General features: G+C 38.1%; 1 protein-coding gene across 1 annotated transcript in view; it reads right to left on the reverse strand.

The window, feature by feature from the left end:
• Positions 1–27,098, reverse strand: part of ULK4 (unc-51 like kinase 4) — a 252,824-nt gene that overhangs the window by 134,822 nt on the left and 90,904 nt on the right. Inside the window, exons 26-31 of the mRNA XM_053468376.1 lie at positions 21,512–21,563; positions 21,311–21,405; positions 9,982–10,033; positions 9,738–9,882; positions 6,793–6,885; positions 2,805–2,853 (exon numbers count right to left, since the gene is read on the reverse strand). Of these exons, the coding sequence (XP_053324351.1) occupies positions 2,805–2,853; positions 6,793–6,885; positions 9,738–9,882; positions 9,982–10,033; positions 21,311–21,405; positions 21,512–21,563 (486 nt within the window). The remainder of the gene's footprint in view (positions 1–2,804; positions 2,854–6,792; positions 6,886–9,737; positions 9,883–9,981; positions 10,034–21,310; positions 21,406–21,511; positions 21,564–27,098) is intronic.

Genomic DNA, 27,098 nt, shown 5'->3' on the forward strand with positions numbered 1-27,098 from the left:
GGATATACATGAAAGTGTTAGTTTAATACTAAAAATGTGTATTAAATATACACGCATAACCTATCAACGGCTTTCACTGGACTGTGAGGACTATATACTCGAAAAAGCAGATCAATTTTATCCAACACCAGAACCAGAAATATTCCACAATTTAAGTTTAATTAACTATTGTACCATTGAACAATAAACTATGTTAAATTCTTTAGAATGAACACAATAATAAGCAATTACTGCTAATGTTTCACACAACACTTCTAGATGGTAAAGACTACACAATGTACTGTATGTTCACTGTCTATTATGACAGCACTGGGATATTTTGTCATAAATGGACAGTGTACCAGGAAGCTCACAACAATGAATGCATACGAAAATACTCTGTAGCTTCTTACCCACTCTATGTCCTGACTGTTTTCACCACTGATCGGTTGCTTCAAACAGCCAATCAGTGGCAGGAAAGCACCCCACTGAAATCAAAGGGATTACTTTGTGCAAGCGCTGGAGCTGACTGTCTTACACATCTCCTGCACAGGAAAAGGCTGGGGGGCATTAACAGGCCATTAAATTGTATATTATGGCTAGAATGTCCCTTTAAATCATTTTCCTGTCCCATGAATTACGAGATGTACATTAACTTTACAAGGGAAATATTATATTAGCTCCTTAAAGTTTACTTAAGGTTGCAGTGACCTATAACTATAGCAATCACCAAGTATTATCATGATGAAGGGGAAATGTCTCTTTTGGGTTAAAATGCAGAACAGCCCCACTGATTCAGTTCCTTTTTAATCAATATAGCCATGAAAAAATAGATAGGACTCGCCAAACTTGGGGTACTTTGACATAGTGGCTGGCTAAGCAATATATGGCCATACAGTGTGACAGAATCCCCAATAGTTATGCTTTAGATAGGCGTTTTTTGGTATTCGCTGGGTACGCGCTGAATTCAGGTGTGTTCATGTCAGTTCAGGTGTGAAGATAGTTCACATGGTTACAGACATAACCTCTGAGCGCCACCAGTGTACTGCGAGATCTCTCCAGTGTAAGCACTGGGAGATTTCATATATAGAATCATAATGATGTAAGAGCGATATAGGAACATGTAATAATTAAGGAAGCTAACACAAAAGGTATAATTCTGGTTTAGGAATAACCATACATTGGAACTTCTTCGCTCTGGCTACCCAGAACCTTTCATTGCGGGACGCGACCAGGACTGCCCACTGACGTCGGGGGTGTTCCCACTGACGTCGGGGGTGTTCCCGCTAATGTCAGTGGAAACTCCCCCCATTTAAAGGCAAAATGAGCAGGGAGCGGGAGGTGTCAAGACCCCACTCACGCGACCCGGAGGATTCGGGTCTTGAACCGGAGAGTTCCCAGGTATGGTAATAACACTTAAATAAAGCAATGTCTAAATCTCCAGTGTTACACCCTAAATGCTAAGAACGCACTGTGACATTTGATGATTTAAAACTTTAAATCAAAATTTAAGAGGGTCCATAAAATTATTTTACAGTTCCAATCCAAACTGGAAAACTACTAAACGAATATTTAAAAAGTATTACGACAATGGTAAATACAATGTCAAGACAATGACACATAAATTACATAAAATAGTTTACAGCTGTTGTTGTGTGATAAAAAAAAAAAAAAAAGATGCTGCTGTATCTATAAAATTGAATTTGTTTGGTCTGTTATTAAGCGCAATGTGGAACGAAGTCCCTGTATCGGCCATCATGGTCCAGCCAAAATAGAGAAATAAAGTTTTAGATTTAATGCACTGCTTGTGATCACCAGTTAGAAGGCTGAAGGACGAGGGCCACTCCTTTCTTTGTGAACTTTTATGGTAGATTTGGGAGCTTTGATGGATACTGAACGTTAAGCTTTATCATCTACTGTGTTTGTGATGATTTAATTAGTAGGTATGCCCATTTTGGCAGTAAGATAAAAGCCTCTTACTGAATCATGAGCATAAGTGGAAAAGGTTGGCTGGTGTGAACATGAGCAAATATGATCTCATGTCAAAAATGCGCTGTTCCAACTACTTTCTGATTTTAACATTTTTGTAACTAAGTGCAGGCATTATTTGTAGTACTGATGAATGTCCAAAGCCATCTCAAGAATACACAACATTTGCTGGGAATTCGTAATTGTCATGTGATACACAAGTAGGCACTCACAGGTTGCTGACATAGAAAAAAGTGTTTTTTTATGTGACTATGCCTTCTGAGAAAAGAATAAAGTGACAGAAGTGCTGGATTGTATTTGCTTTTACAGTGTAATCTGGGAACTGCTGAACACCAGATCCAGTTCCAGGTGGTGAATGTTCTTTGTAGCAATATTTAACGACAAGTGGCTAAATGTCCACCTGCGTCCACTCATCTTAAGAACCAATGCAACCATACAATTAATAGGCTGGAAACCTCTATAATAGTCCACATGACCATACCCTCCTTGGACACCCTTGTTGCTTGTTTTCCACTCATATACAGCATATACACTACGGTTCAAACGTTTGGAGTCACTTAGCTGTTTTCATGGAAAGCAAGGAAATTTCTAGCTGTGTAACATAATTACAAAAATTTGGTTTTCAAAAGGCCTATTAGCTAGGACAACATGCTATTGGAACACAAAAGTTATGGGTGCTGGAAAAGGGCACCTGTTTTAATGTACTAAATTTGCTTTTCTTTAAAAACAAGGACATTTCTATGTGACCCCAAACTTTTGAATGACAGCGTACCTTGTTTCACCCCATGTTATTCTGCATAACTTTTTCAGAAGATCAAAAAACAGTATGCCCTTACCAAAATCACTTGAAACAGCACTGGAACAAGCTTGTTTTCTTCAAGTACTCTGCAAGAAAGGAACACAAAATAATTGACTTATTCTTTGACCATGTAGCAATAATAATTGCGTCTGCCAGAATTAAGATTTAGCTTATTACCTGAAGTGCATGTATTTACGCAAACATTAATGTAATGCAGCATAGTTAAAATGTTTTATCTTAATTACCTAGCATGAAAGATTATGAAAAGATTGTTTTAGCCTCATAAACCAGCCCAAGGCAATATTTATTTAGTAATATCCAGCCCACTGTTTTGTGAAACGCCATGGTAAGTGCTTGGTCTGACTTTCAATAGACAGATTCTACAAAATATAGATTATGATGCGTAAGGACAAGAGTCTGGCACCTCTATCCATTTTATTTAATTGGGAGGCGCAGTAAAGTGGATATCTGTATATACTAATGCAAACGCATACATTTAGGCTACAAAAATAACTTATTACACTGCTGAAAGGATGGCAAATAAGGGGAAGAGCCTTTCAGCAGAAGGGGTAGAAGTTACATTTATAAGTAACATTGTAAAGAAACAATTCAGTTTTGATGTTTTGATGAGCCAACTTTGTCTTATCTGTGGCCAAGTTCTATGCTCCTATAACATACCGTATTTGCTCGATTATAAGACGACCCCCCAAATCTGAATATTAATTTAGGAAAAAAAGAAAAAGCCTTAATATAAGACGACCCTATAGGAAAAAAGTTTTACCAGTAAATGTTAATTCATCTAAACTATTTTTTTAATAAAAGCTATGATTGAGAAAAATATTTTGGTTTTATTTCCTTCTATTTTCCAACCTGCCCCCCAGTTATGCACATCTGCCCCAGAAATGCCTTATACCCCCTATATGCCACTGTGCCCCATGATATGCCTTTTAACCCTATATGCCACTGCGCCCCATGATATGCCTTTTGAGCCCCTATGTGCCACTCTGCCTCCAGAAATGCCTTATACCCCTATATGCCACTCTGGCATTAAGGGGGTTAAAAGGCATATTATGGGGCAGAGTGGCATATAGGGAGATTTAAGGCATTTCAGGAGGCATAGTGGCGTATAGAGCGTTAAAAAGGCATTTCTGGAGGCAGAGTGGGATTAAGGGAGTTACAAGGCATTTCATAGAACACTCTGCCTCCAGAAATGCCTTATGCCCCCCATTTAACACCCCCCCCAAACTTACCGGTGCTTCTGACTCCCCTGTCATGCAGCCGCGGCAGCGTGTTGATGCGGCACCGGCACCGGTGCGGGGAACTCTGATCTCTGACAGCCGGGGAAGGTCTGCGCGATGGACGCAGACAACCCCCGCTGCTAGCCACACCTCCTTCCGGCTGCAGCGTAAGTTGTCTACGCGAATCGCGTGTTATTTATAATAATGATAAAAAACAACTGAGCAGGGTGGTGGGGTTTCCCATTACATAAGTAGGTTTAACCCTCCAAGTTTCAATAAAATGTTATGTCAAAACATAAAAAATACAAATCAAACAAAATTATATATATATATAAATATATATATATATATATATATAGATAGATATAGATAAACGATAGGTAAAACAGAATCCAAACTGTAGACCTATGTATGTTCCCATATATATAATTATATAAATATATACTCAAGAAAAACAAAAAAAATGGAGCACTCAAGGGACTTGATTGTATATTATACACACATAACAACGAGCAAATGCGAAGAAGAATACGCTGAAATATATGCCCCTAAACTTTCTACAAAATTGATTAGAAAGAGCAATGTAAATCTCTCAAATATTAACTGTCTTGTTATTATTATGAAAGCTAGAGGGGCTTAATTACCTCCATCATTTACTCTGGTTGGTTGTTTCATAATTAATTAGTCATTCCCATGATTAACTCCTGCAAGCGCTGAGTAACCTTAATCTGCTGCGTTTTAAAACAGACCTTTAAGTCTTAAATTAGCAAACAGAGCTGCTGTTGTTAAAGATAACATTAATGATTAATAGGGGTGTATAGTTTATAGTGATTAATAACATCATCTGTTTGCCTTTTTTCACTTTTTTTAATGACTCACTTCTTTTCAAAGTATATATTGCGCTACATTTTATTTTTATACCAACCGCAGCAATAATTTGTTTTGTTAGAAACACATTTCTTACTATGTAAAGAACACCAAATTAAAGGCGTATTATATTTTACAGCGATGGAAAACCACGAGCGAGAAGCTCTGCTCTGCCACTTGTCCAGCTCCATAATTGTATAGATTCAAAAGCCATGTCGTTGTGGGAATTGTTGGCATGTAAGTCAGTGCTCCTCAACCCTCTGCTCAACGCGCATCGAACAGTCCAAGATCTAGGTATTGCTCAGGTGTGTCTAAGGTGTTTAAGGTGTTTTTGTTAATTTTGCAACAGCTTAGACACACCTGAGTAATACCTAAATACTGGACTGTTAGATGTGCCTTGAGGAGTGGGTTGAGGAGCACTGCATTAAGTGAACAGCCAAGAATAGCGCACATGCTACACCATTAGTGGATAGTATCCCACTCAGTGTTTTGATGGCGGCAGGCAGGGTCGGTGAAGTCTCCAGAGTGTGTGCCAGTGTCTACGGTTAAATGCCAAGCTCAGTGGGGACTGTGAGTCATCATCACACTGTGTGAGGCTTTTGATCACTTGCAAGAGGAGAGTGGACTTACTATTGTAGCAGACATTGCATTTATTGGGATGGAGGCAGAGCATTGCGTGGAGGAAAATGTGTGAAGAAAGGCTTGGCGTGATGGAGGCAGGCAGGGTGGGAGGCAGGAAGATAATATGACAGGTTAGCGTTCTAGTCAATGTGTTACCCATCCCTGGTGCTACGTGGGTGGTTAGGTGAAGACCACCTGGTTTAGTTGTAGTGTGTGTTTAGACAGCATTTGGGGCGGGAGAGAAAAAAAATAAAGCAATGTGGGGATTTTTTGGTATGTCATTTTAATGACTGGCATATATATATATATATATATATATATATTTATATATATATATATATATATATATATATATATATATATATATATATATGCTAGTAGAAACTGAAGTAAAAGTATTTATGAGATGTCTACAAAAAATTGTAGTTTAAATTCTTGTGTGTCCTCCCTGTAAACCTCTAAGCATCTCCTCTCATCATCCCTAAAAAATCAAACACAGGCAGTCTGGCTGACAAAGTAATTCCTCATAAAACACTATGTTCATTGTGAGACTGTTCGCATTGGCCTAAGAAACACACCATTCCATTGTTATAGTAAACAATGCTGACAATAGACAGTTGAAAATGACAGCTAGATTACCACCTGTACAGAACTAGGAGTTGTCTGTAAGCGTACAGACAAAGATTATTAAGAGTATGCGTTGTAACCGTATGGGTTGTTGAATGGGAGGACAAGTTACGGAAATGGATACCAACTATTTCTCCAGTGGTTATTCCCAAACCCTCATGATTAGAAATGGCACAGTATACTTTAACCATGTCATGTATGTTTTGTTAAAGTAAGAAGATGGAAAATATGGTATAATGTAAGTTCTGGTATGAAGTTCTCTAACATAACAGTAAGCTTGATCAGGCTTTTAGCCATACTGGGAACATCCCAGAGTAGGCTTCCTAGGTCTCTGCTGGGTGAGTTGCTTTGTCATGGAGCAGGGTTAGCCACATGTAATGGCTAGACAACATTTAGTGGTGTGTGGAGCTGGAGGGATAAGGGCAGGGAGTAGGTGGTGAGAAGTGTGACCAAAAGCTGCTCCCTGCTAAAAGAATGAAGCAACTGCCCTAGATACTTAGGAAACCAGAGACTCTGGGTCAAACCTGGACTGTATCCCAACAATTGTTGCCCATTCAGATGACAAAAAAAGTATATTAAAAGCAACATAAATAGACTGCTAATGTGAAATGAATAATAGCATTACACTGACAAATTCAAATGCAGGCTCACCGTGGGCACTTGTGTATTTACCTGACAAAACCTGGACTGTATTCGGTCAGAGGCACCAAGAGTTTTAGGGCGTACACTGGGACGGGATCTGCTTCCAGTAGAATTTGGTCATATCTTGAGCACAAAAGAAAAGCACAGAAAAAAAACATTTTAATTTAATTGCAATGTTGTACCCATTAAGAGGAGAAGTTATTTTACAGTCCTGGCTGGATCCATGCGCTCATGGGCAAAATACAGACTAATAATGCAACTGGTATTATGTCAGAGACAGATTATTTGTAATAACTATAGAACAGGGCAGAACATAACCACTCCCTTACATAATGTCCCAGGCAGCTGCCAAGTATGCCTTATGGGAAATAATAAGAAACAAAACACTATAGTGAATGTTATAACTTTAAACAATAGGGAACCCACGGGAATGTCCAGTTTATTACAGCAACTTATTCTAAAATGTATAATAAAATCAGAGGAAAGGTAATTTATGTGGTTTATAGCAGAACAATTTTAGCAGCCAAGAAGGTATTCAACAATAGAGGTCAATATAAAACCACATAATGTTAAGCACAAACAGCAGAATTTTAGATGCTGGGGACCTTGCTACAGATTTTGTCCACAACTGATAACGTGGTCATACGCTTTCTACGCAGATGAACTAGAGGGCAGATGGAATTCATTAATAATACCAAAAAAGATTTTGAGATGCAGGGATCATCGGGAAGGGGCATGTTTTTAAGGAACCCTAACCTACCTAGTGATTTTGTTCTGTTCTTTAATTTGGGAGTAGCTTTGTGTCAGGGAGCACAGGACTTGAACCGGCAACCCTGAGCACGGTAGAGTTTTCAGCTACCAGTGTTGCTGCCAGGTGGCTCAGTAATCACTAGGGTTCTTGTCTCCTCATGTCCCAGTACAGTTTGTATCATGTTCTTGACATACCTGTTGCTCGTTACTTATCAGAGCCTTTATAACTAGTGTTGCCCCCAGCCTCCCTTGGCAGAGTATTGTTTTCCTGGCCTTGGTCTGTGTGAATCTGATATTTGCATTCTGGCTTTTGATCTTGGACCGTTCTTAGTTTATGCCTTACAAGACTGCTGCCAGCCTAGCTGTAGCGGAGAGCGGTTTCCAACCACGCGCATCTGAACTGGCCTGCCCACACATGGTTCTGAGCCTGAAATCGTCCCTAACCCAGTCTGCAGGGACAAACTATGTTCTAACCCTGCTTCTACAACAAATTGCTCTGCTGACCAACTATATTTGGGCGCAACAGGAGAACTTTATTTTACTAGTCAAAGAGCAATATCTGAGATCCCCATTTTCTGATCAAAGCACCACTGCACAAAGATATACACAGGGTGGCTTCAGCCCCAGATCTGCGGCATAAGACACCAGCAGCCTCCAAACCATCTGTCAGGACTGTCACGAACTTGGAACTACAACTGCATCCCCTACACAGTTAAACATCCTTTTGTTCAACAAAAACCTTCATTAGCAGGCCGACAGCTAAGAAAGAGAGAACTGACATCAAGCAAATATCATTAAGCAGAGCCAAGGCTACTCAGACATCAGCATCCCAACAATTCCCAATGTAGACAAGAATATCTACTTTAGAGCAGGCATAGACTGAAAATGATAGTTAAGCTGCAACATCTTACAGATGGTACTGTCCTGATATCAGGAACTCACTTGGTCTGTAGCTCAGGGAGAAGAACCGTATGTGGAAGCAGCCACAAACTGCGGTCATCTACCAATAGTATGTGTCTGGTTGTGTGGGGATGTCTGTGTTTTAGTGCAAGTGTATCTGTGTTAGTATGAGTCTTGGTGTATGTTATGTAAGCGTTTTACAAATTGCAGCTTGAGAATAAATTACATTTTTACCGCTACTATGGCTACTTTTAAAACCCGTGCATGGAACTTGGTTTTCAACCAATCACCAAGGTATATGATTATAAAGAAAACATACAAAAAAAAAAACTATATTACATATTGCTACAAATATGCATTAAGAAATTTTGTTGGTGTGCTGTACTATATTTTAACCTGGCCTTTTTGTTAAATTATTTCATTCAATCTTTTGTATTTCCACAAAGTATTTGCGGTACAGAGGAAATATGCTGATACTCTTAGAAGCTTCTACAGATACCGAGCCCAATTCTGAAAGGAACAAATATATATGTTTCATTATACGTGGGTTAAGATGCAGCAGGTTACAGTAATTCAAAGCAAAACCAATTTCAAGAGCCTTCACAGAAAGTACAATTTATTAAAAGTGTACATGCATTATAATATGGAGATTAGTAAATATTTTACATAAAGCTAAAAGTTTCTAACTAAACATAGGAATGTTCAGTAAGATTTCAAGGTAATAGACGTCTAGGAAAGAAATACAGATGTAATTTTACAGAAGCAATACACAACGTTATTAAAATAAATAGAAATGACCTTTAAGATCCAAATTATTCTAAAAATAAAGAAAGAATTGTGATAAAAACAGACAAACTGATGAATAATAATGCACTGTTTATTGCTATACATAAGGTTAGAAAATGGTAACGTCTAAATTGTACATTTGCCCTTCTAGAATCCTGACAGGTAATTTATTTTTCTGGAAACCAGTTAGTGAAGCCACAAGCACTAAAGATTGTAGTTACACAGATACAGAGGACAGGCTCAATAGATGTGTTAGCTTAGAGATGTATCACGGCTGGGTGTTTGCCTAGGTCTGACCCAAAGCAGTGCCCTAACCGCCCACCACTACTTACAGCGGCCATTCTTTTTGCAGAGAGCTTGGACATGACATGTCACATCATTTGTCTCTGCATTAAAAAGTTTCCAAAATGAAATTAAGTTTCTAGGTATTCCGAAGCGATAGAAAAGAAATCTACGTAATTAATCTGAGAGTCGTACTTTTCCTACCCCTTCTCCTGAACCACTTCTCAAATGAGATCAGTAGAGAACTTTCAACTTACTGTGGAAGCAAAGCATTTTTGACCAAGCACAAGAATGTGCTATTTGATGTAAGGACTTTCTCTCTCCCCTTGGCCATAGCTTCGTGGTTCACAAGCAGTGATGTGGTTTCAGCAAGAAGCCGCAAACTGAAGAGCCTCCATTCCACTAGTAGACATAAAGTGCCAAGTATGTTACCAAGCTGCAAGTTAATTGAAACAGAATGTTCAGACTGGAGAAATGAGTACTTGATGTGGGTGAGCTTACCATTCTGGCTGGATACCAAGGAAGCTAAAGGTGGGAGGATGTAGTCCACAACCTAAAATCGAATGAGAAAGGGATCTGGAATGAATTATGGCAGGAGCAGAAATAGAACAGATATACCACAAACTATAGGGCTTTGTAGGCAAAGCCTCTAATTACATATATCATTTGAATGTGTAGATACATAACTAAGTAATGAACTACTAACCCATGTTACTATGTACAGCACTGGATCTTATGCTCAAATAATGGGACTTTAAGTAAGAAAATCAAGCCCTGGGCATTACTATATCACATAACAGTTCTACTGCAAACACGTTCCTTCCTCTGAGTAGTGAAGTCAGTATGGAAAGTGCATATAATCTAGTGAAATAAACAGTTTATCAAACTTGGGGTCAGGCTTTAGTGTAGGCCACGAAATGCTCACTGTACCTTCGCTATACTTAAATACAAAGACCTCTAGTCTCTCTGATCACCTATGATTGTCTTACAAATGTTAGCCAAAAATTACCCACCCACAAAGAGGGTTGTGAGTGTATGTGGTATAACTGCACTGGGTCATGGGAAAAATGTTTGAACACTGGTATAAGTGGACTAGTATATAACATTATCAATCCAAGTGGGGTAAGTGTCCTTGTCCTCCTAATATAAGGCACTGCAAGGAACATCTAAGGTACTGTATTTTATCTTGAGGGTGTGCTTTATGTAATAGTTCAGAACGCTGGGGGGGGTAACTTGAGAGTCTAGTTTATATACATATTCACTCAGTATGGATGTACTAGCTTCCTTGAAGTAATGCTGTATATTGTTTTTATTTTTATTTTAGCCAACTGACCACAAAAACGCTTTAATTCACACATAACTATAATAAATTATTTAGGTGCAGAGTACCACAGACAGAGAGATGGCTACTCCAGATGAGACACAGTACGTGGAAATATAATTGTAGATATCAATGGCTGAAAAGGAAAAGAATCAAGGTGTTGCAATGGCCTAGCCGAAGTCCAGACCTCAACTCGATTGAAATGCTGTGGCGGGACCTTAAAAGAGCTGTGCATAAACAAATGCCTGCAAACCTCAATGAACTAAAGCAACGCTGTAAAGAAGAGTGGGCCAAAGTTCCTCCACAACGATGTGAGAGACTTAAGTCATACAGAAAACAATTAGTTTTCGTTATTTCTGCTAAAGGTGGTTCTACAAGCTATTGAATCATAAGGTGTACTTTGTTTTTCACACATGGCTTCTCCATTTTGGCTTTATTTTTGTTGAGTAAATCATGACACAGTGTAATATGTCATGTGCTGTTCATCTAAGGTTGTATTTACCTAATTTTTAGACCTGTTAAAAACAGATTATTGTTTTAATGACTCGATACGTAAAACTATAGATTTCAAAGACTTTTTCACACAACTGTATATATGTGAACGTAGATACACACACACACACATACACATATATATATATATATATATATATACATATACATATATATATATATATATATATATATATATATATATATATATATATATATATATTCTACACACACATTCCCCCTTTAGTATGCCGTAGGTTGATTACCAATTAATTTCTTAACTTTAGAATCAATTTCCCTTTCTGAATTCTTGCAGGGAAGGAATTTGGACTTCTCCTAGCATTTAAAGTAAACCCAGAGAATGCCCCACGGGACATACTAACCTTTCAATGTGTCTTGGCCTCTGGGACCTTGCACAAATAAATGCTTCTGGCCAGGAAGAGGTTTCTTCTATTAGCATTTTTTGTATTGATCAGCAACATTGAGAACATTACTTTCTTAAATTCTCAGAAGCCATTGTTTTCTGTCAGGTATTAGTCATCTCTATTCATGAATTCACAATTCTTTGCTAGACTCCAATTAAATATGTCCTTGGTACCTTAAAGAACGCTTTTTTATGGGTATGTTGCTGAAATAGGGCAGCCATATCCATCAGAAATACATCCTGGATGTTAAATAATTAGCAGGATCTATGTTTGTGCATAAACACTTAGTTTGCTAATTTAGAGATCAAACGTAATAGAAAAGTCAGAGGGTTCTTGCATGAGTGCATGTTCTTTTTCCTAGGATACGAAGTTTCAACGTGCCAAGCGCTTGGTAATGCACTAACCATAACAATGCAAACCCAATAACACATACTAACCAGTACTTTGCATTAACTTTGTTCTTTCAGTTTGCCTGGGGTTTAGAAAATAATCATTCTTTTGAGAAATTTTGATTTTTGTGTGCTTACAGCTTACTGATTTTTAATTATATGTTTATAGGGTCTGCCAATGGCTATGAGAAGGCAATACTTAGCCAACAGGCCATCAGCCAGTAATTTATTAAGAAGCTTAATATGAAGATCGTAAAAGATAATCAATATGCACAACAAATTAAATTATAGGTGCACTAGTGTATTTTTAGTGCAAAATAAGCAGTAGTAGTTTATATATATTACTTCAACCACATTGTTTCTAGAATAACAGTGTAAAACTAATACTGAGACAGGGGTCATATGAATTTAAAGAACGTAAATACATATAAAATAGATAGCTATTTTTTAATATTACTGTGTATTTTAACACGATTTAGGAGGAGGTAAATGTGTGTGTAATCTGCAAAGTATCATTCAGTCATCACAAAGCCAGTAACTTGAAATACCTCTATGATGCAAATCACAAACACTTTTTGTCTGACAATCCACCATAAGTCAAATTTACAAGTTAACTTTGTTAAAATTATCTATCCAGCAGACACTGGTGACAATGTTTGGCAAGAAGGCCAATCCAACGACTGAAGCCAGTTTTGTTATATCATGGAATATTGCATGTGCTAAACGCCCATATTCTGATGGCAAATTTATTAAGAATATAGCTGAAGTTGTTGCAGTGTTAGATCCAAATGATAAAGAACTTCAGCGACTAGCAACACTACAGAAAGGCGTATCTCCCAGATCAGTGCTGATGTTGCACCCAAAGTGTAAAATGATATAAAGACTTTGCTTTCATTCAGCTTAGCTCCTGACAAATCTACAGACAACCCACAGCCTCTGATTCCTCTGATGTAACTGTGAAAGAAGAGATGTTGGACATAATGGCACTAAAAGAAACAACTCAGGGCACTGACATTAAATATGCAGTTGAAAAAGCTTTAACAAGATGGATAAACCACTGGATAAACTCTTCAGTGTTGCAACACATGGCACACCGGCAACGGTGAGGAAAAATGTAGGATTCATTGAATTTAATGGAAAAAGTGATTCCAGTTTTCCAGAGTTTCACCATTTTCATTGCATTATTCATTGCAAACACCTAGCTGCAAGATTCTTCAAGTATGAAGATGCAATTAAATCTGTTCTTGAAATTTACAAATTCAAACATTTAAAGGGGAAGATTCATTGAATTTTTTAGTGAAGAATTGGGGCTTGAAGATAAACCCAGTTATGTCTCTTTCTACTGCGATGTGGGGTGGCTGTCAAACCAGAATTGTCTTAAGTAGGTTTGTAGATCTCTTGGAGCCTATTGTTGCTTTTCTTAAAGAAAAGAATATTCAATGCTCAATTGAAAAATAATGAATGAATGCAAGATCTAATGTTCCTTGCTGATAAATCATCTACAAAATCTCAACTTGGCAGTCCAACAGAACAAACATATTTGTTCTCATCTTACTCACACAATTTTCAGCTTTTAGAATTAAATTATACTACTTTAAAACCAGATATATTGTCCTTAAACCTAAGTTACTTTCACAAAAGGAAAGTAAACTAATTCCCCAATATTGAGATAAAAAACACAACTGGAAAAATAAAAAGCTAAATTACAAGGAGTACATAATAGTTTCATAGAAAGGTTTGAGCCTCTTTTGCCTTTCTTGTAAATCCATGGTTGATGCAATCAATACTGGTTCTCCAATTCTCAAGCCTCTGATTACAGAATCATCTGCTGTGGAAATTGAACTAACAGAATTACAGGAGGATCTGGATCTAAAGATGATCCATAAATCCCAGTCTGTAATTGAGATGTGGAATCAAGTTCCAGAAATAAAATATCCTGAACTTAAGAAAACCAGTGTACGATGCATTTCAATTTTTAGCACAACATACAGCTGTGAGTCACTGTAGTCTCCAAATAAGTTCAAGTATCGTGCAATCCTTACACATCAAGAACTAAAAGAGCTTATTCGTACAGGTTTGACAATATAACCAAGATGGAAACTCACAAGACCTCTACTATCAGTAAATAGCCTTTGAATATAGTTTGTATGTATATGTGTACATAGTGATTATTGAATATAGTTTATAGTATTTATTAGACTTGTGCATTCAGACTCATATGGATTGCAATTCTAACAAAATATCATAAGAACCCCTGAAAACGAAGGCGGGGGCAAAAAAAGCAAGCAAAGACGAAGACGTTTTCGTTAAAATAGAGTTGGTGCTTTCACTCTCACCAACACATTAACCTACTTTTGGAATGTCTCCCTACCTTCTCTGACGACTACTTCCATGTCCCTGTTTCTGTGCTGCGCACGAGATTGTGACAGCATAGTACCCAGCATTTGAGATTAAACAAAAAAAAAAACAAAACAAGGATACTTTGCTGTACAGATGTCAAATATATACTTGAACATTTACCACACCCACGGCCCCAAAGCACCGCCCACTCCACCCAACCCACATAATTTAGCTCCACCTAGTTCATATGGTGCAGATTATATCACCAAGTTCACAAACTGACTTCAATGCAACCGCAGGACTTGCCATTGCCAGGAAGCCTTTTGGCACCTGCCAGTGCTCAGAAGGCTATAATGTGCCACCAACTCTTATATTAAACTAAATTGATTTTCCTAGGTCAGCTATCTTGTTTTACACGCATATTATATATTATATATATATACATTCACGTTAAATATATATCTTATATAATGTTAATATACATATACACATTCGCACACACCCACATCTCTAATGCCTATATGAGCAAATGAAAAACCATTAAATACTTTCTGATAAGAAAGAAAACAAAATGTATACCTTACCTTATGATATATATAAATATATATAGTTTGACAATAAATAATATAAATGGACAATAAATAAATCATATAAAATCAACGTGGGAGGGAGTAAAGTGGACATGGAGGGCATATCCGAACAAGAAGAAAACAGCCCCCACCTTGCTTTGGATTGCAACCCCTCTTGGACTTTAGATTGCAAGCTGTAGTCACCAGTGCTCCCAATGGTCAATAGCAGTGTTTAAGCACTTACAGGTGCCCTTGTCCTGGTGGAAAGAAACAATGCCTTACATGTTTCACAGCCTTAGGCGCTTAATCATATGCTGACACAGGTGATCACATAATGCCAAAGAATAAATAGACCTCCTAAAGTGACATGTGCTTGCAATTAAATAAAGTGACACAAAAATGCTAGAAAAATCACATGGAAATAATCAATATTTTAAGCCAAAAGATGGTACATATATCCACAAGGGGAGAAAAATATATCAGAAATATGCATCACCGTAATGGAACATGTATATATATCAAAGTACTCTAATGTAATACTTGGCTAATTATGCAAAATACATGAAAGCAGAAAATACTCAAATGTATCATATTCATACCTTGATATATTTTAACAAATTGTATAAGTGTATAACACATGCTCATATGCGTGTTAGAAAGACTGCATTTCAGAAAAAATATACATGGTCCTGGATTTGTTATACATGCTGATGTCATAAACACCTAGGGCATGCTTGTCCGTTAATATGTACATACAAAATGGATAAAATGAATAACTAAATCACTTGCCCAATAGCAATCGCATCTCCATTAAGTAAAAATATCCCTAGTTCATATTCAATCATTATATTTGTCTGTTTGCATATAAAATGCTTTTGTTTTGTTTTTTTATTAGCTGATAAAGCTAAATAAACCACGGAAACAAAAGGTGTTAAACTACCGTATTTATCGGCGTATAACACGCACTGGTGTATAACACGCACCCCCATTTTTGAACAAAAAAACTGAACAAAAAAAACTTCATCAGAATCACTGCTATCTGGGAAACCACACACACATACACACACACACACACACATACACACACACACACACACACACACACACCCCCTAACCCCCCTTCTCAGGATCTCCCCTCTCTCTCCCTAACCTCACCCCGGTCACTTACCTTCAACTCCTGTGTTGGAAGCGTGAGGCGTTTGTCTCGGGTGCCGGCGCTTCACTGCTGAGCGCCGGCACCCGAGACAAACGCCTCACGCTTCCAACACAGGAGTTGAAGCGCTGAGGCTGAGGCAGGCGGCGGCTGCTGCTGCTGCTGCTGAGGCAGGCGGCGGCGGCTGAGGCAGGCGGCTGAGGCAGGCGGCGGCGGCAGGCGGTGGCGGCCGCCAGCAGAGGAGTCCTGGATTTCTGTCAGTCAGGGGGGCCCGAGAGTTGCCGAGCGGTCGTCTTCAGCAACCGCTCGGCACCCCTTGGGCCCCCCCTGACTGGCAGAACTCCAGGGCCCGGTCGCAGTTGCGACCCCGGTAGTTCCGCCACTGGCTCTAGGATTTATCGGCGTATAACACGCAGGTAGGTTTTCAGCTACATATTTTAGTTAAAAAAGTGCGTGTTATACGCCGATAAATACGGTAACTGCGGACCGTATACTCAAACAACCGTGCAAACTCCAAACCAAACAAGAAGCTGTGCATTAGCCCAGGAAGATGTATCTTCAATAAGCCCTGTGTCCTTAAGACATTCAAATTTGTATATATAATAAATAGCAGACCTCAAGGATATGTGGTTTCCCATTGTGCGAGTTGTGGTAACAAGCAAAAGACACTTGGGAGACACAAGGGTGTGTGTGTGCTCAACTGGTTATGTATAGCTCTATAGGATTTCATTTTCATGCTATAACATTGCTGTGCATATCATTGAATTTGAGTGGATTGCATCTCAAATACTTTTCATGTTTTAAAATTATGGTTTTCCCAATATTACAAGATTTATTGGTATGCATCATGGACTTATGGGAATCATAAGAATTTTACCATCTCTATACTATCATAGATCGATACATACTGTCTACTATAAATTTGTCTCATAAAAAGATACTAGGACATAATCTTATGGCGCTAGGACATCGGGAAACCACTTATCCTTTAGGACTGCTATTCATTATATATATTTCCTTTCTTTGTGCAATGACGCATGATTATTGAAGATACATATACCTGGGCTAATGCACAGCCTCTTGTTTGGTTTGGGGTTTGTGCAGCTGTTTGAATATATGGTCAGCAATTAGTTTCAGACCCATGGTTTCCATGATTTATTTAGCTGTATCATCTCTAAAAATAAGCATTTTATAAGCCAAAATCTAATGATTGGATATAAACTAGGGACATTTTTCTTAATGGAGATGCGATTGCTATTGGGCAAGTGATTTATTTATCTATTTTGTATCAAACAGGTTGAACAAATCACTGGACAAATATGTCCTAGCTGTGTAAGCCTTCAGCGTGGTATAACAAATCCAGGAGCATATATATTTTTCTAACATGCAGGCCTTCCAACTGTGATATTTTACACACATAAAATCATTAGTTACACTTATCGAATTTGTTAAAATATATCAAGGTATAAATGTGATACATTTGATGAGTATTTCCAGTTTATAATGCCTGTCTCATGTATTTTGCATAATTCACCAAGGATTACTTTACGGTACTTGGATATATACATGTTTCAGAATATATACAATAGATTTTAATTAAATATAAATAGTTTATTCAATTACGGTGATGCATATTTCTTATATTTTTTTCTCCCCTTGTAGATATATGTACTGCTTTTGACTTATAATATTGATTATTTCCATGTCAGTTTAGGAGGTCTACTTACTCTTTGGCATTGTGTGATCATCGGTGTCAGCCTATGATTTACCGCCTAAGGGAATGAAACATGTAAGACATTGTTTCTTTCCGCAGGACAAGGGCACCTGTAAGTGCCCAAAATAAAAGCACATTTTTGCCAAAGCTTCTAGCTGCCCAGCATTTCCATAATTGTTGGCGTGGAGTCTATCCTGTTTTTTTTTTTTTTTTTTTATTTCCAAATAACTTGGAAATTAATGAGGGACATTAACAGAGAGTTAAATCCCAGCATATCTCTAGATCATACACTAAATATTACAATAAAATGTCTCTATATAAAAGAAGTTAAACATAAGCAGTTTGATTAAATAAAATAACAGCCATGCAGCAGCAGCAGCAACATCAACTTACATACACATATGAACTGCAGACACTGCTACACGGTACTGAATGCACCATCTAAGGCGCCTGACACGCCAAGCTCCTGCGCGGGACTGCTTTTTTAATCCCGCTCCGCTGTTTTTAATCCTGCTTCCGCAATGTGGGTGTTCCGCTCCCGCCACATTTGTGGCCAATCACGCCCGCCTCCTTACCTGATTTCCCGCGCAGTCCCGCAAGTTGTTCCCTCACAGCGTCTCTTCTCTTGCGCCGCACAGGAACAAGGAAGTGACATCACATCACGTGACTCCGCCTTGTTCCTGGGCGGAGCAAGATAGGAGACACTGTTATGGAGCAGCGAGAAGACAGCCTTGCGGGACTGCGCGGTATTAGGCTAGGTTTCCACATGGGTTTTTTTTAGCTAAAAACGCCTATAAAAACGCCAATAGCGCCACCTGGCGTTTTTTTGTGAAAAACGCATGCAGCCAGATGTTAGCTGTAATTCAATAGGAAATCGCTAATATCCACTTGGCGTTTTTCTGTTTGGCGTTTTTTCAGTCCTCTTTGGCGTTTTTCTGCTTTTTTGGGCTCTGTGGCAGTTTTTCAAAACTGCAGCATGTTGACACTCTGGCGTTTTTTGCAAGAAATCTTGGCTTTTTTTCTCCAATAGAAGTCTATGGGAGAGAAAAAACGCCATGAAAAAGCCATGTGGGTTTATTGCCTTGGCGTTTTTTATGGCGTTTTTTCCACAGTTACAATGCAGAGGATGGACCCAGTATCTGTGTGTCCTACGAGAAATAGGCTGAAAACAAACAGTTTCACACAAAACAAAGTCCTGGACTGGTTCATATTGAATTTTACACCATTTGGAACAAACATGCCATTACAAACAAACATACGCGACCGGATCCTGCGTGCCAAAAGCAACAGCAAACAATTTGCACCATCATTTGGGGCCAATCTTCCCAGAGGAGCAGACATTCGAAATAAAGCATGCCTTACAAACCACAGAAAAGAGACAAAAGGGTCTACCAAGTAAATGACATCAGGAGAGGGCAGATACTTGCCATTTATCCTAATCCCTTTTAGCTGGGTGAAACTTCTAACTTGTAAAGGCTGGAAAAACTGCCTAAGGTCAAAAAAAGCAATTTCCACAGAAAGGCTAAAACGCCAGAAAAAACTGCAGAAAAAACGCCAAAACGCAGGTAAATGCAGCGGCAGTTTTCTTGGCAGTTTTCCTGGCGTTTTTCATCAAGAAAAAAACGCCGGACAAAAACCCAAGTGGAAACCTAGCCTTACCGGGACCCGCAGGTACAGTGCCTGACCGCCCGCTCCCGCCCGCAACTGTGGGTTACTCAACGTTATGTGGCCCGGTCAACCTCATATACTCCTGGTTTCAACTTTGATTTAGTGGTCTTCTATTTAGTGGCAAAAACATTCTCTTGCACCCCCCATTCTTTACATATTTAAAGCCTAGTAGGAAGTGAAGAAGCTGTACAGAGTAGAGCGCAGAGAAATTATTCTTTATGCAGAGGCAACTGAGCCAGGTACACAGGGTGCATCACATCCTGGAACAGGAAATAATTGCTCTGCCCCGTACCACTTCCCTGGCTCAGACACTCAAACATTATATGCAAACACACTCACTCAGTCTAACACGGAAAAACTATTTGTGGACCCTCCACCCAGTCTAATACTGTATATTGACACCCCCACACACTTCTCTAACACCTACACACCACACGATACACTAAAAAACACATTCTAACAGCATACACCAACAAACAACCAAATTGAACACTAAACACTGACACACACATATACACTTCTAAATAACAATGTATTTTGAAATTTGAAATTACGGTATTTGACACTGATTATAAGGACCACCCCCAAAAATGTGAACTATTTTTTCATATTAATAAAAACTATGATTGAGAAAAATGCATTTCTTGTTTTTATTTTCTTTTATTTGCCAACCTGCCCCCAGTTATGCAAATCTGCCCCCAGATATGCCTTATACCCCCTATATGCCACTCTGCTGCCCATATATGCATTATACCCTCCGATATGCCACTCTGCCCCCCCAGATATGCCTTATACCCACCTATATGACACTCTGCCACTATCATTGCCACATACATTGCCCATACACACACATATACAATGCCCTTACAAATGCCTGCCCATATCCACACATACATATAAAAACACGTGTCCGTATACACACATATACATTGCCTATAAACACACGTATACATTGTATTTATAGCACTAAAGCAGAGGTCTGAAGAAACAGACCTTATGCTCCCTTAATTTTAGGCCGGTTAGAGGAAGATCCGTGATCTCCCCAACCGGCCCTACACCTGGAACTGTCGATTCTCTGGGGCAGTTGGCAAGTATGTGAAAGAGCGTTAAAGAGCATGGCAACAGATCTCATTTGTGAATGTAAAAAGTCTTCAAAAAGTTTTCATCCTAAACGAATGGGGAGGAAATGGAATATGTAGTCCGAAAACGAATAGACCAAAAACGAAACAAAAAATTTATCCAAACCGTTTTTGGTCCATTTGCACAAGTCTATTATTTACTCATATATGTAGTTTATAAACTTTATGAATACTATTATGTACACATATTTATTAATTGTATATATTTTTCTAAGAAAAAGGTGCATGTCTTGCAGCAACTGAAACATTTGAAGTCTATCTTACATGGCTCTTACATTAAACAAGTTCTGCCACCCCTACTATAACAGTTAATACATAATGATAAAATAAATAAAATAACAAACTTTGAACCATTTGTGGTTTCTTTCCTAATGAAAGATATAAAACAATATCAACACAAGTCATGTATTTTGAATTTTAAAATTACCAAGTCAGAATGGGAGTATAAAACTTTCAGAATAAGCTACAATGAAGAAACAGTGTGGGTCCTTTAAAACTACTAACTGTCAGTTAGCTAAGTAGTTGTAAGCATGACCCCAAAAGCTACTGATTACTTGGAAGCCTCATGGGGATTTGGCCAACGTATTGCTAGTATTGTTTCATGTGCTGCCAAGACTTACTGGGGAGTGGTGAAGTGTCAACAAGACTGGATGCTGTGTTACTGCTTCAAACGCTGATAGAGCTGTCCTGATCAGTTCATCTGATGCAGCTTGACCTGGTCACAAAAAAAGCCATTGTGATGTTGTAGGACTCTCGGTGACTCAATTAACCTTTGTTCTAGAAATTCTTTCATGTTGCGCATTGCCCCGAGATGCACTTACCCACTGCTCCTTCCAAATTAGTCTCACCAGCGTCCACACATTTAATTTGGTCCTGCGGAAAAAAGAAAAAAAATTGAAATATTCAGTACTTTCAATGCCTAGGAAAGAAAACTTCTCCACAATTTACGGAGACACCATACTGTATTTTGTTTGATGCAATCCATTACTGCTTGCTTACGTCAACAAAATAGGAGAATTTGCCTATCACTTGCATTCACGATAGCCTTACATGGTTTTTTTTTTGTTTTAATGAAGATATTTTGTATCGAAAACATAAATTTGAATTAGTCCTACAGTATAAATCCATTACCCTTATATAGATGGTACAGCACACATTTGTACTAAAACCATAGGCCACATGCGGGGAGCTACATACCTCCCAACATCTGAAATGTTCAAAAAAGGAACACATTTGTTTTACACGGGGTGTGACTAGAAGCGTGACGGCTTGAGGGTAGGGTTTTAATCAAGACTCAAGTGAATTTTAACCCATTGGCAACTATTTATATAATTGAGTAAGGCATTTAGAGAATGACAATGTATTGCATTTACACGTTTTCATTTATAAACCCATTATCTAATGATTTTAAGTGACTTTCCAGGCTTTATAACACCATGATACACTCATGCCCTCATACACTCATTCAGAGACAAAGTAATGAAACTATCCTTATGTGACATAGCTAGAAGATTCCCAAAAGTACATGTGCAGAAGTTATTTAATAGGTACTACTTATTCAATAAACTATACATAAGTAATTGTATGATACTTGTTTTTTGCATATTACAGTCTTCCCCAAATATCAGAGAATACAATGTTTTCTTTCCCTTTCACAACAGATGACAAAAGGGTTTTCTTAACTACCCCTTTGTGATATGTCTCTCCTGGTTATCTTTAGAAATATGAAAATCTGTCAGTTTTACCAACAGGGACCTATGAAACCTGCCATCTTCCTTTCTCATTTACACCAGGCTCTCTATAATTAATGTATGTTCTTCAGCATGTATCTTGACAACACAGCCTCTATGATTTTAAATAAAATAGTTGTTTGTGACATAAGAACATATCGCAACAAAAACTAGCTCAGTTTGAAGCATTTATTTCTAGGATATATAATTTTTCAGTATTTTGCCAGAAAGAAAAAAACACTTTTCTTTGCTGTGCATAACACTATAAAATCTACATTTTGCTCCACTAGTCTACAATACCTAATGTTCTGTATAGGTGGATGCGAGAATCAAACCTTTAGTCATTTTCTTATAGGTATCCTTGTCCAAAGGTTCCCCAGGGTGTGAATGAGAAAATAATGTTCTGATTATATTATTTTTGCTTCTACTTGGTATTATAACAACTCTCCACTGGGATTTAGGGATAGGCCATACTCCAATTCCATATGAATCTGTTAGTGGTCTCTGGCTAGTAATTACTATTTTAGACATGTTTGGTGTTCTCTGGTTCATACAGTTTTCCTCTTGGTAAAGTTCTTCTTAGAAGAGGGTGAGAATACCCAGAGGATATCTTTTTAGAGAATCAGTGGGAGAATACAGATACTGATTTAATAATCTAATTCTGCTACTCTGACAGATAGGGAACTTAACAGTAGGCTTGAAAACACAGATTTATTCCCCATTCACTCACCTAGGTCAGTCATTCAAAATTAATTTACATTATCTGGCTTCAATATAGCTTTAAATGTGTATCCATAGTTCAAATCGTATAATTGATTTCTAATGTGATTTCTACAGTTAATTATGAGACAACTTCCCAGGAAAGGATACTCTGAGCTTTCCCTCTTCTGGTAGAAGTGGCTTTGCATGCTGCTTCCCTGGAGAAAGAATCAATGGACCTGGAGACCTGGAAAAGCAAGGCTTCACCCGGAGACTACAGGTCACACCAAAAGAGTTCACGGATATGTAAATACTAAGACCTTGCTCTCAGCATGGCATAATATACAAAATGAATAAACCAAACCATAAATACATCTCCAGGTTTACAGGATTAAATTTCCTTTTCTTAGTCACTATTTTAGCTTCACTGGTTCGCAAAGATCTGATGGTTATATTTTTCTGAGTTGGCCAAAAGTAAAGGTGATTTAATGAGAGTCCATGTTATATGGAACAGAAATCTCCATGGAAACGATGCTCTAGTATTCACAGCAGATTACATAGATTGCTGTCATTGTTGACAGTGTCTCAGTATAAATGTATTTTCTTATAAGAAGTTAGGCTGACTTTCTAAACTTTTGATCTTTCATTTGGCATATTACCGCAAGAATCAAGAAACAATTCCTTAGGCTATGGGTGCTATGGGCTGTATTTAGCTAAGTAATATGTGGTCAAACATTGGGCATTGAGGTGGGTGAGCCAGTTGGAATGGCACATGATATAACCCAGAACTGGCAGAACCATAAGACAAGATGACTCTCACTGTAAAGACACAAGTCTCCCAATGTATCCAGAAAGAATGCCCAATTTATTAGGCTAATTCCAGTGTCAGTTGATGAGATAATTTGTACCCCGGAGGGTTAAGTATGCTTCTGAACAAGTGATGCATTTGACATTTACACAACTAACTAGACCATATATTATAATAATTTTAGAATCAAATTAATATCTGAAATTATTATCCACACATAAAGGTTGTCTAATATAAAATTTTCTAGCTTTTACAGATTACTACAACAATACGTTTGGAGTGTTTACTTTGGGGTGATATAATTTATCCATCTGTCAAGAGGGGGGAGTCATGTGGTACAATGCCACTTTAAGGGGTAGACCATCCACACAAATAATAATATTGTTGGACATAAGGATTGTCTAAAAGCATGAGAGGGACATAGAAGGGTGAGCTCAAGGTAGGTAGGTGCAAGGGAGTTAACGTGCAAGTTTATAGGCGTCCCTAAAGCTGGATGAACCAGGGAAGCGCATTCCAGAGGACGGGGTAGCCCTTGAAAAATGTTGTAAGAGAACTAGAAATCAGAGCAGAAGGCAGACAAAGCTCATCAGATGACTTCAGCAAAATTACCTGCATCACTTGTTATGCCACACAGAAGCATACAAGTGCCGTTAGTTTTTTGGCCCACTTCTCAAGAAAGAATGAAGTCAAATACTTTATCCACAGTCAGCCACCTTATTCACGTGGATTTTCAAGAGATAAAGTGTGCCACCACATGTAACCCAACATATTTAATCTATTTAAATTCAGCACGTCAACAGTCAAGCGTAACAAAGGCATCATGAGATGTTTGTTTTTTTTAAGTGATCAGACATTCTGTTACAATGCAAACACAGTACAGGAAACAGAGGAAATCTTCCAGCGGAAGCAGTGACTCGCAGAGATACAAAGAAATACAAACGAACCTGTTTGAAAACATGGAAGTAACAAATGGCCATGGAAAATATAGGACACAAAACATAGTCGCAGAGGGTGTACCGCAGGTGCCTCTTCTGCATGCAAGGCTGGAGGAGAACATGTGACACATGCAATTCTCCAGCAGTCAGCAATAAACGTCAATAGCACCAAGCTCCTCAATCTGGTCTTGTATAATATCATCGAAGACAGAAGCATTTTTTGCACAGAATTTGCTGTCAAAAATAAATCTGTCTACCCAGATTTCAAAGCCTTCAATAAAGCTGAAAACAGGGTTTTCTGTTTGTATAATCAGTATAAGTTTTTCTCAGATAAGAAATATATATAAAAAATAAATAAAGTAATTGTTCCATCTATCTAGGCCCACCAAAAGTGAAGGTATTATGGTTAATTTTAGATGTGCTCCAGGTTCTTTTCTGTAGGGGTAGACGGTTGTCTGGAGAACATAGGCTCTGGGTGCTCTTTTTTTCTCCACAAACCCTGCTCAAGGCTCTAACCTGATTCAAAGAAAGAAAGGATCCTCAACGAGACAGGGTAAGTTTAGTAACGTTGTAACTTTCAGACACTTAAACCTCTCTTGAAAGAGTAAGTTGCATTTTGAAGGCAGGGACAGATTCAAAAGTGGGAAAAAACAGGAAGGAAAGAGACTCAACAATGGCAAGAGAGACAGGAGTACAAACAAAATGAGTGGAGTCTTAAAAAGACAGAGAGGACATGATCACATACAAAGATGGTTGTGTAGACACACAAAGATGATGAAAGATAGCAACAGACACCATTTCAGTCAAAAACAAAATGTGAATATCTCCAAGAAAAAGGATATACCCTTCTATTAAAAATGAAAAGCCATAACAAGTGCTTATTATGACTATTAACATAATAACATAATATAGATGCAGGATACGGCAAACAATTTCCCATGGGGTTGTTAATTATCTGTTTTTGAAGTTGTGATTAAAATACTTCAAATTCAGATTTCAGTATGATATGTCCCTGCATGCTTAATAAAACCAAAATTTGCAAATCAAACAAAAACAATCACCATTATCTTTGTAATTATTACACCCATAAATATATTTGTATTCTGTGTATTCGCATACGGGTTACATTATTCTAGTTAATCTAAAAATCTTGTTCAGAAACTTCAGACCATCATATTTTGCGGTTTTCCCTACTCGAGGAAACTAATTTAAACACAACTAATCAGTTTTCTTCTAATGGTCTGGGTTTGGGCATCTCGGTATCTCGGTATGTCCTTCCCTGTGTGGTTCCTGGATAACCTGGTAAGCGTGGGATGGTTTACATTAAATGGTAAATGTTTAATTATGTTAATTTATGTTATTTATGGTTTTTCTGTGTGTTAGTCATTGTCCTGTTAACGCACCTATTTTTGGTTTTAGGTCTGCGTGGCAATGTCCTGCATTTAAATAAAATCGGCTGTGGCCTTTTACACCCAAAAAATCTATGGTTCTTGTGTCTTTATTGGGAGGTTGTGTGTTCCAGCAGGGCCTGGCCCGGGAGTCGAGGCTACTACAGTCATGACTTTTCGTCTCATGACCAAGACCACGACCACTTTTGTTTTCCGATGCATATTTTGATGACACGAGGAAAAACTAAATTTACATGGCGGGCCTGATCCAGTTTTAAGCAGCTCAGTAATTTCAAACTACCTTGCAACATCTGGCAGCCCAACTAGCGCTCTGCCTGGTTCAGGCTTGCAACCACGTCGCCAGTGAATAAATCTAGCTGTAATGTCAAACTAAGCTTAATCAGCACTTTGGCAAACAGTTACAAACCACGCAGAAGGAAAATCACTGTAAATGGAGGCATTTCCTTATGTTTCACAAAGATACGGCAGTCATCTATTCAATTCTCCGCTAACGCTTTTAATTAATACTCTCTGAGCAAATTGAGTGGCATTTTCACAAATTACATTTAAGAGACAATGACACACAGATTTTAAATGTATTTAAACTAACTACAGTTTAGATGTTTCATTTTATTTTTAGTCAGAGTAAACGTTTGAGACATCTGCTTTACCGGTTTTGGACTACTTCACCTGTCCAGAACTCACCTCTTGTTCTCACCTTCCTTTCAAAGGCTTCCAGAACAACCAACAGAGCAGATAAACATACAGGGAGGTAAACATACAAATTCTGACAAGAAGTTAATATGACTGCTCTGATGGTACAGTATATAGCTTTCTAATGAAATATA

This window comes from Spea bombifrons, chromosome 5 (assembly GCF_027358695.1).
Source record: "Spea bombifrons isolate aSpeBom1 chromosome 5, aSpeBom1.2.pri, whole genome shotgun sequence".
Taxonomy (NCBI): domain Eukaryota; kingdom Metazoa; phylum Chordata; class Amphibia; order Anura; family Pelobatidae; genus Spea; species Spea bombifrons.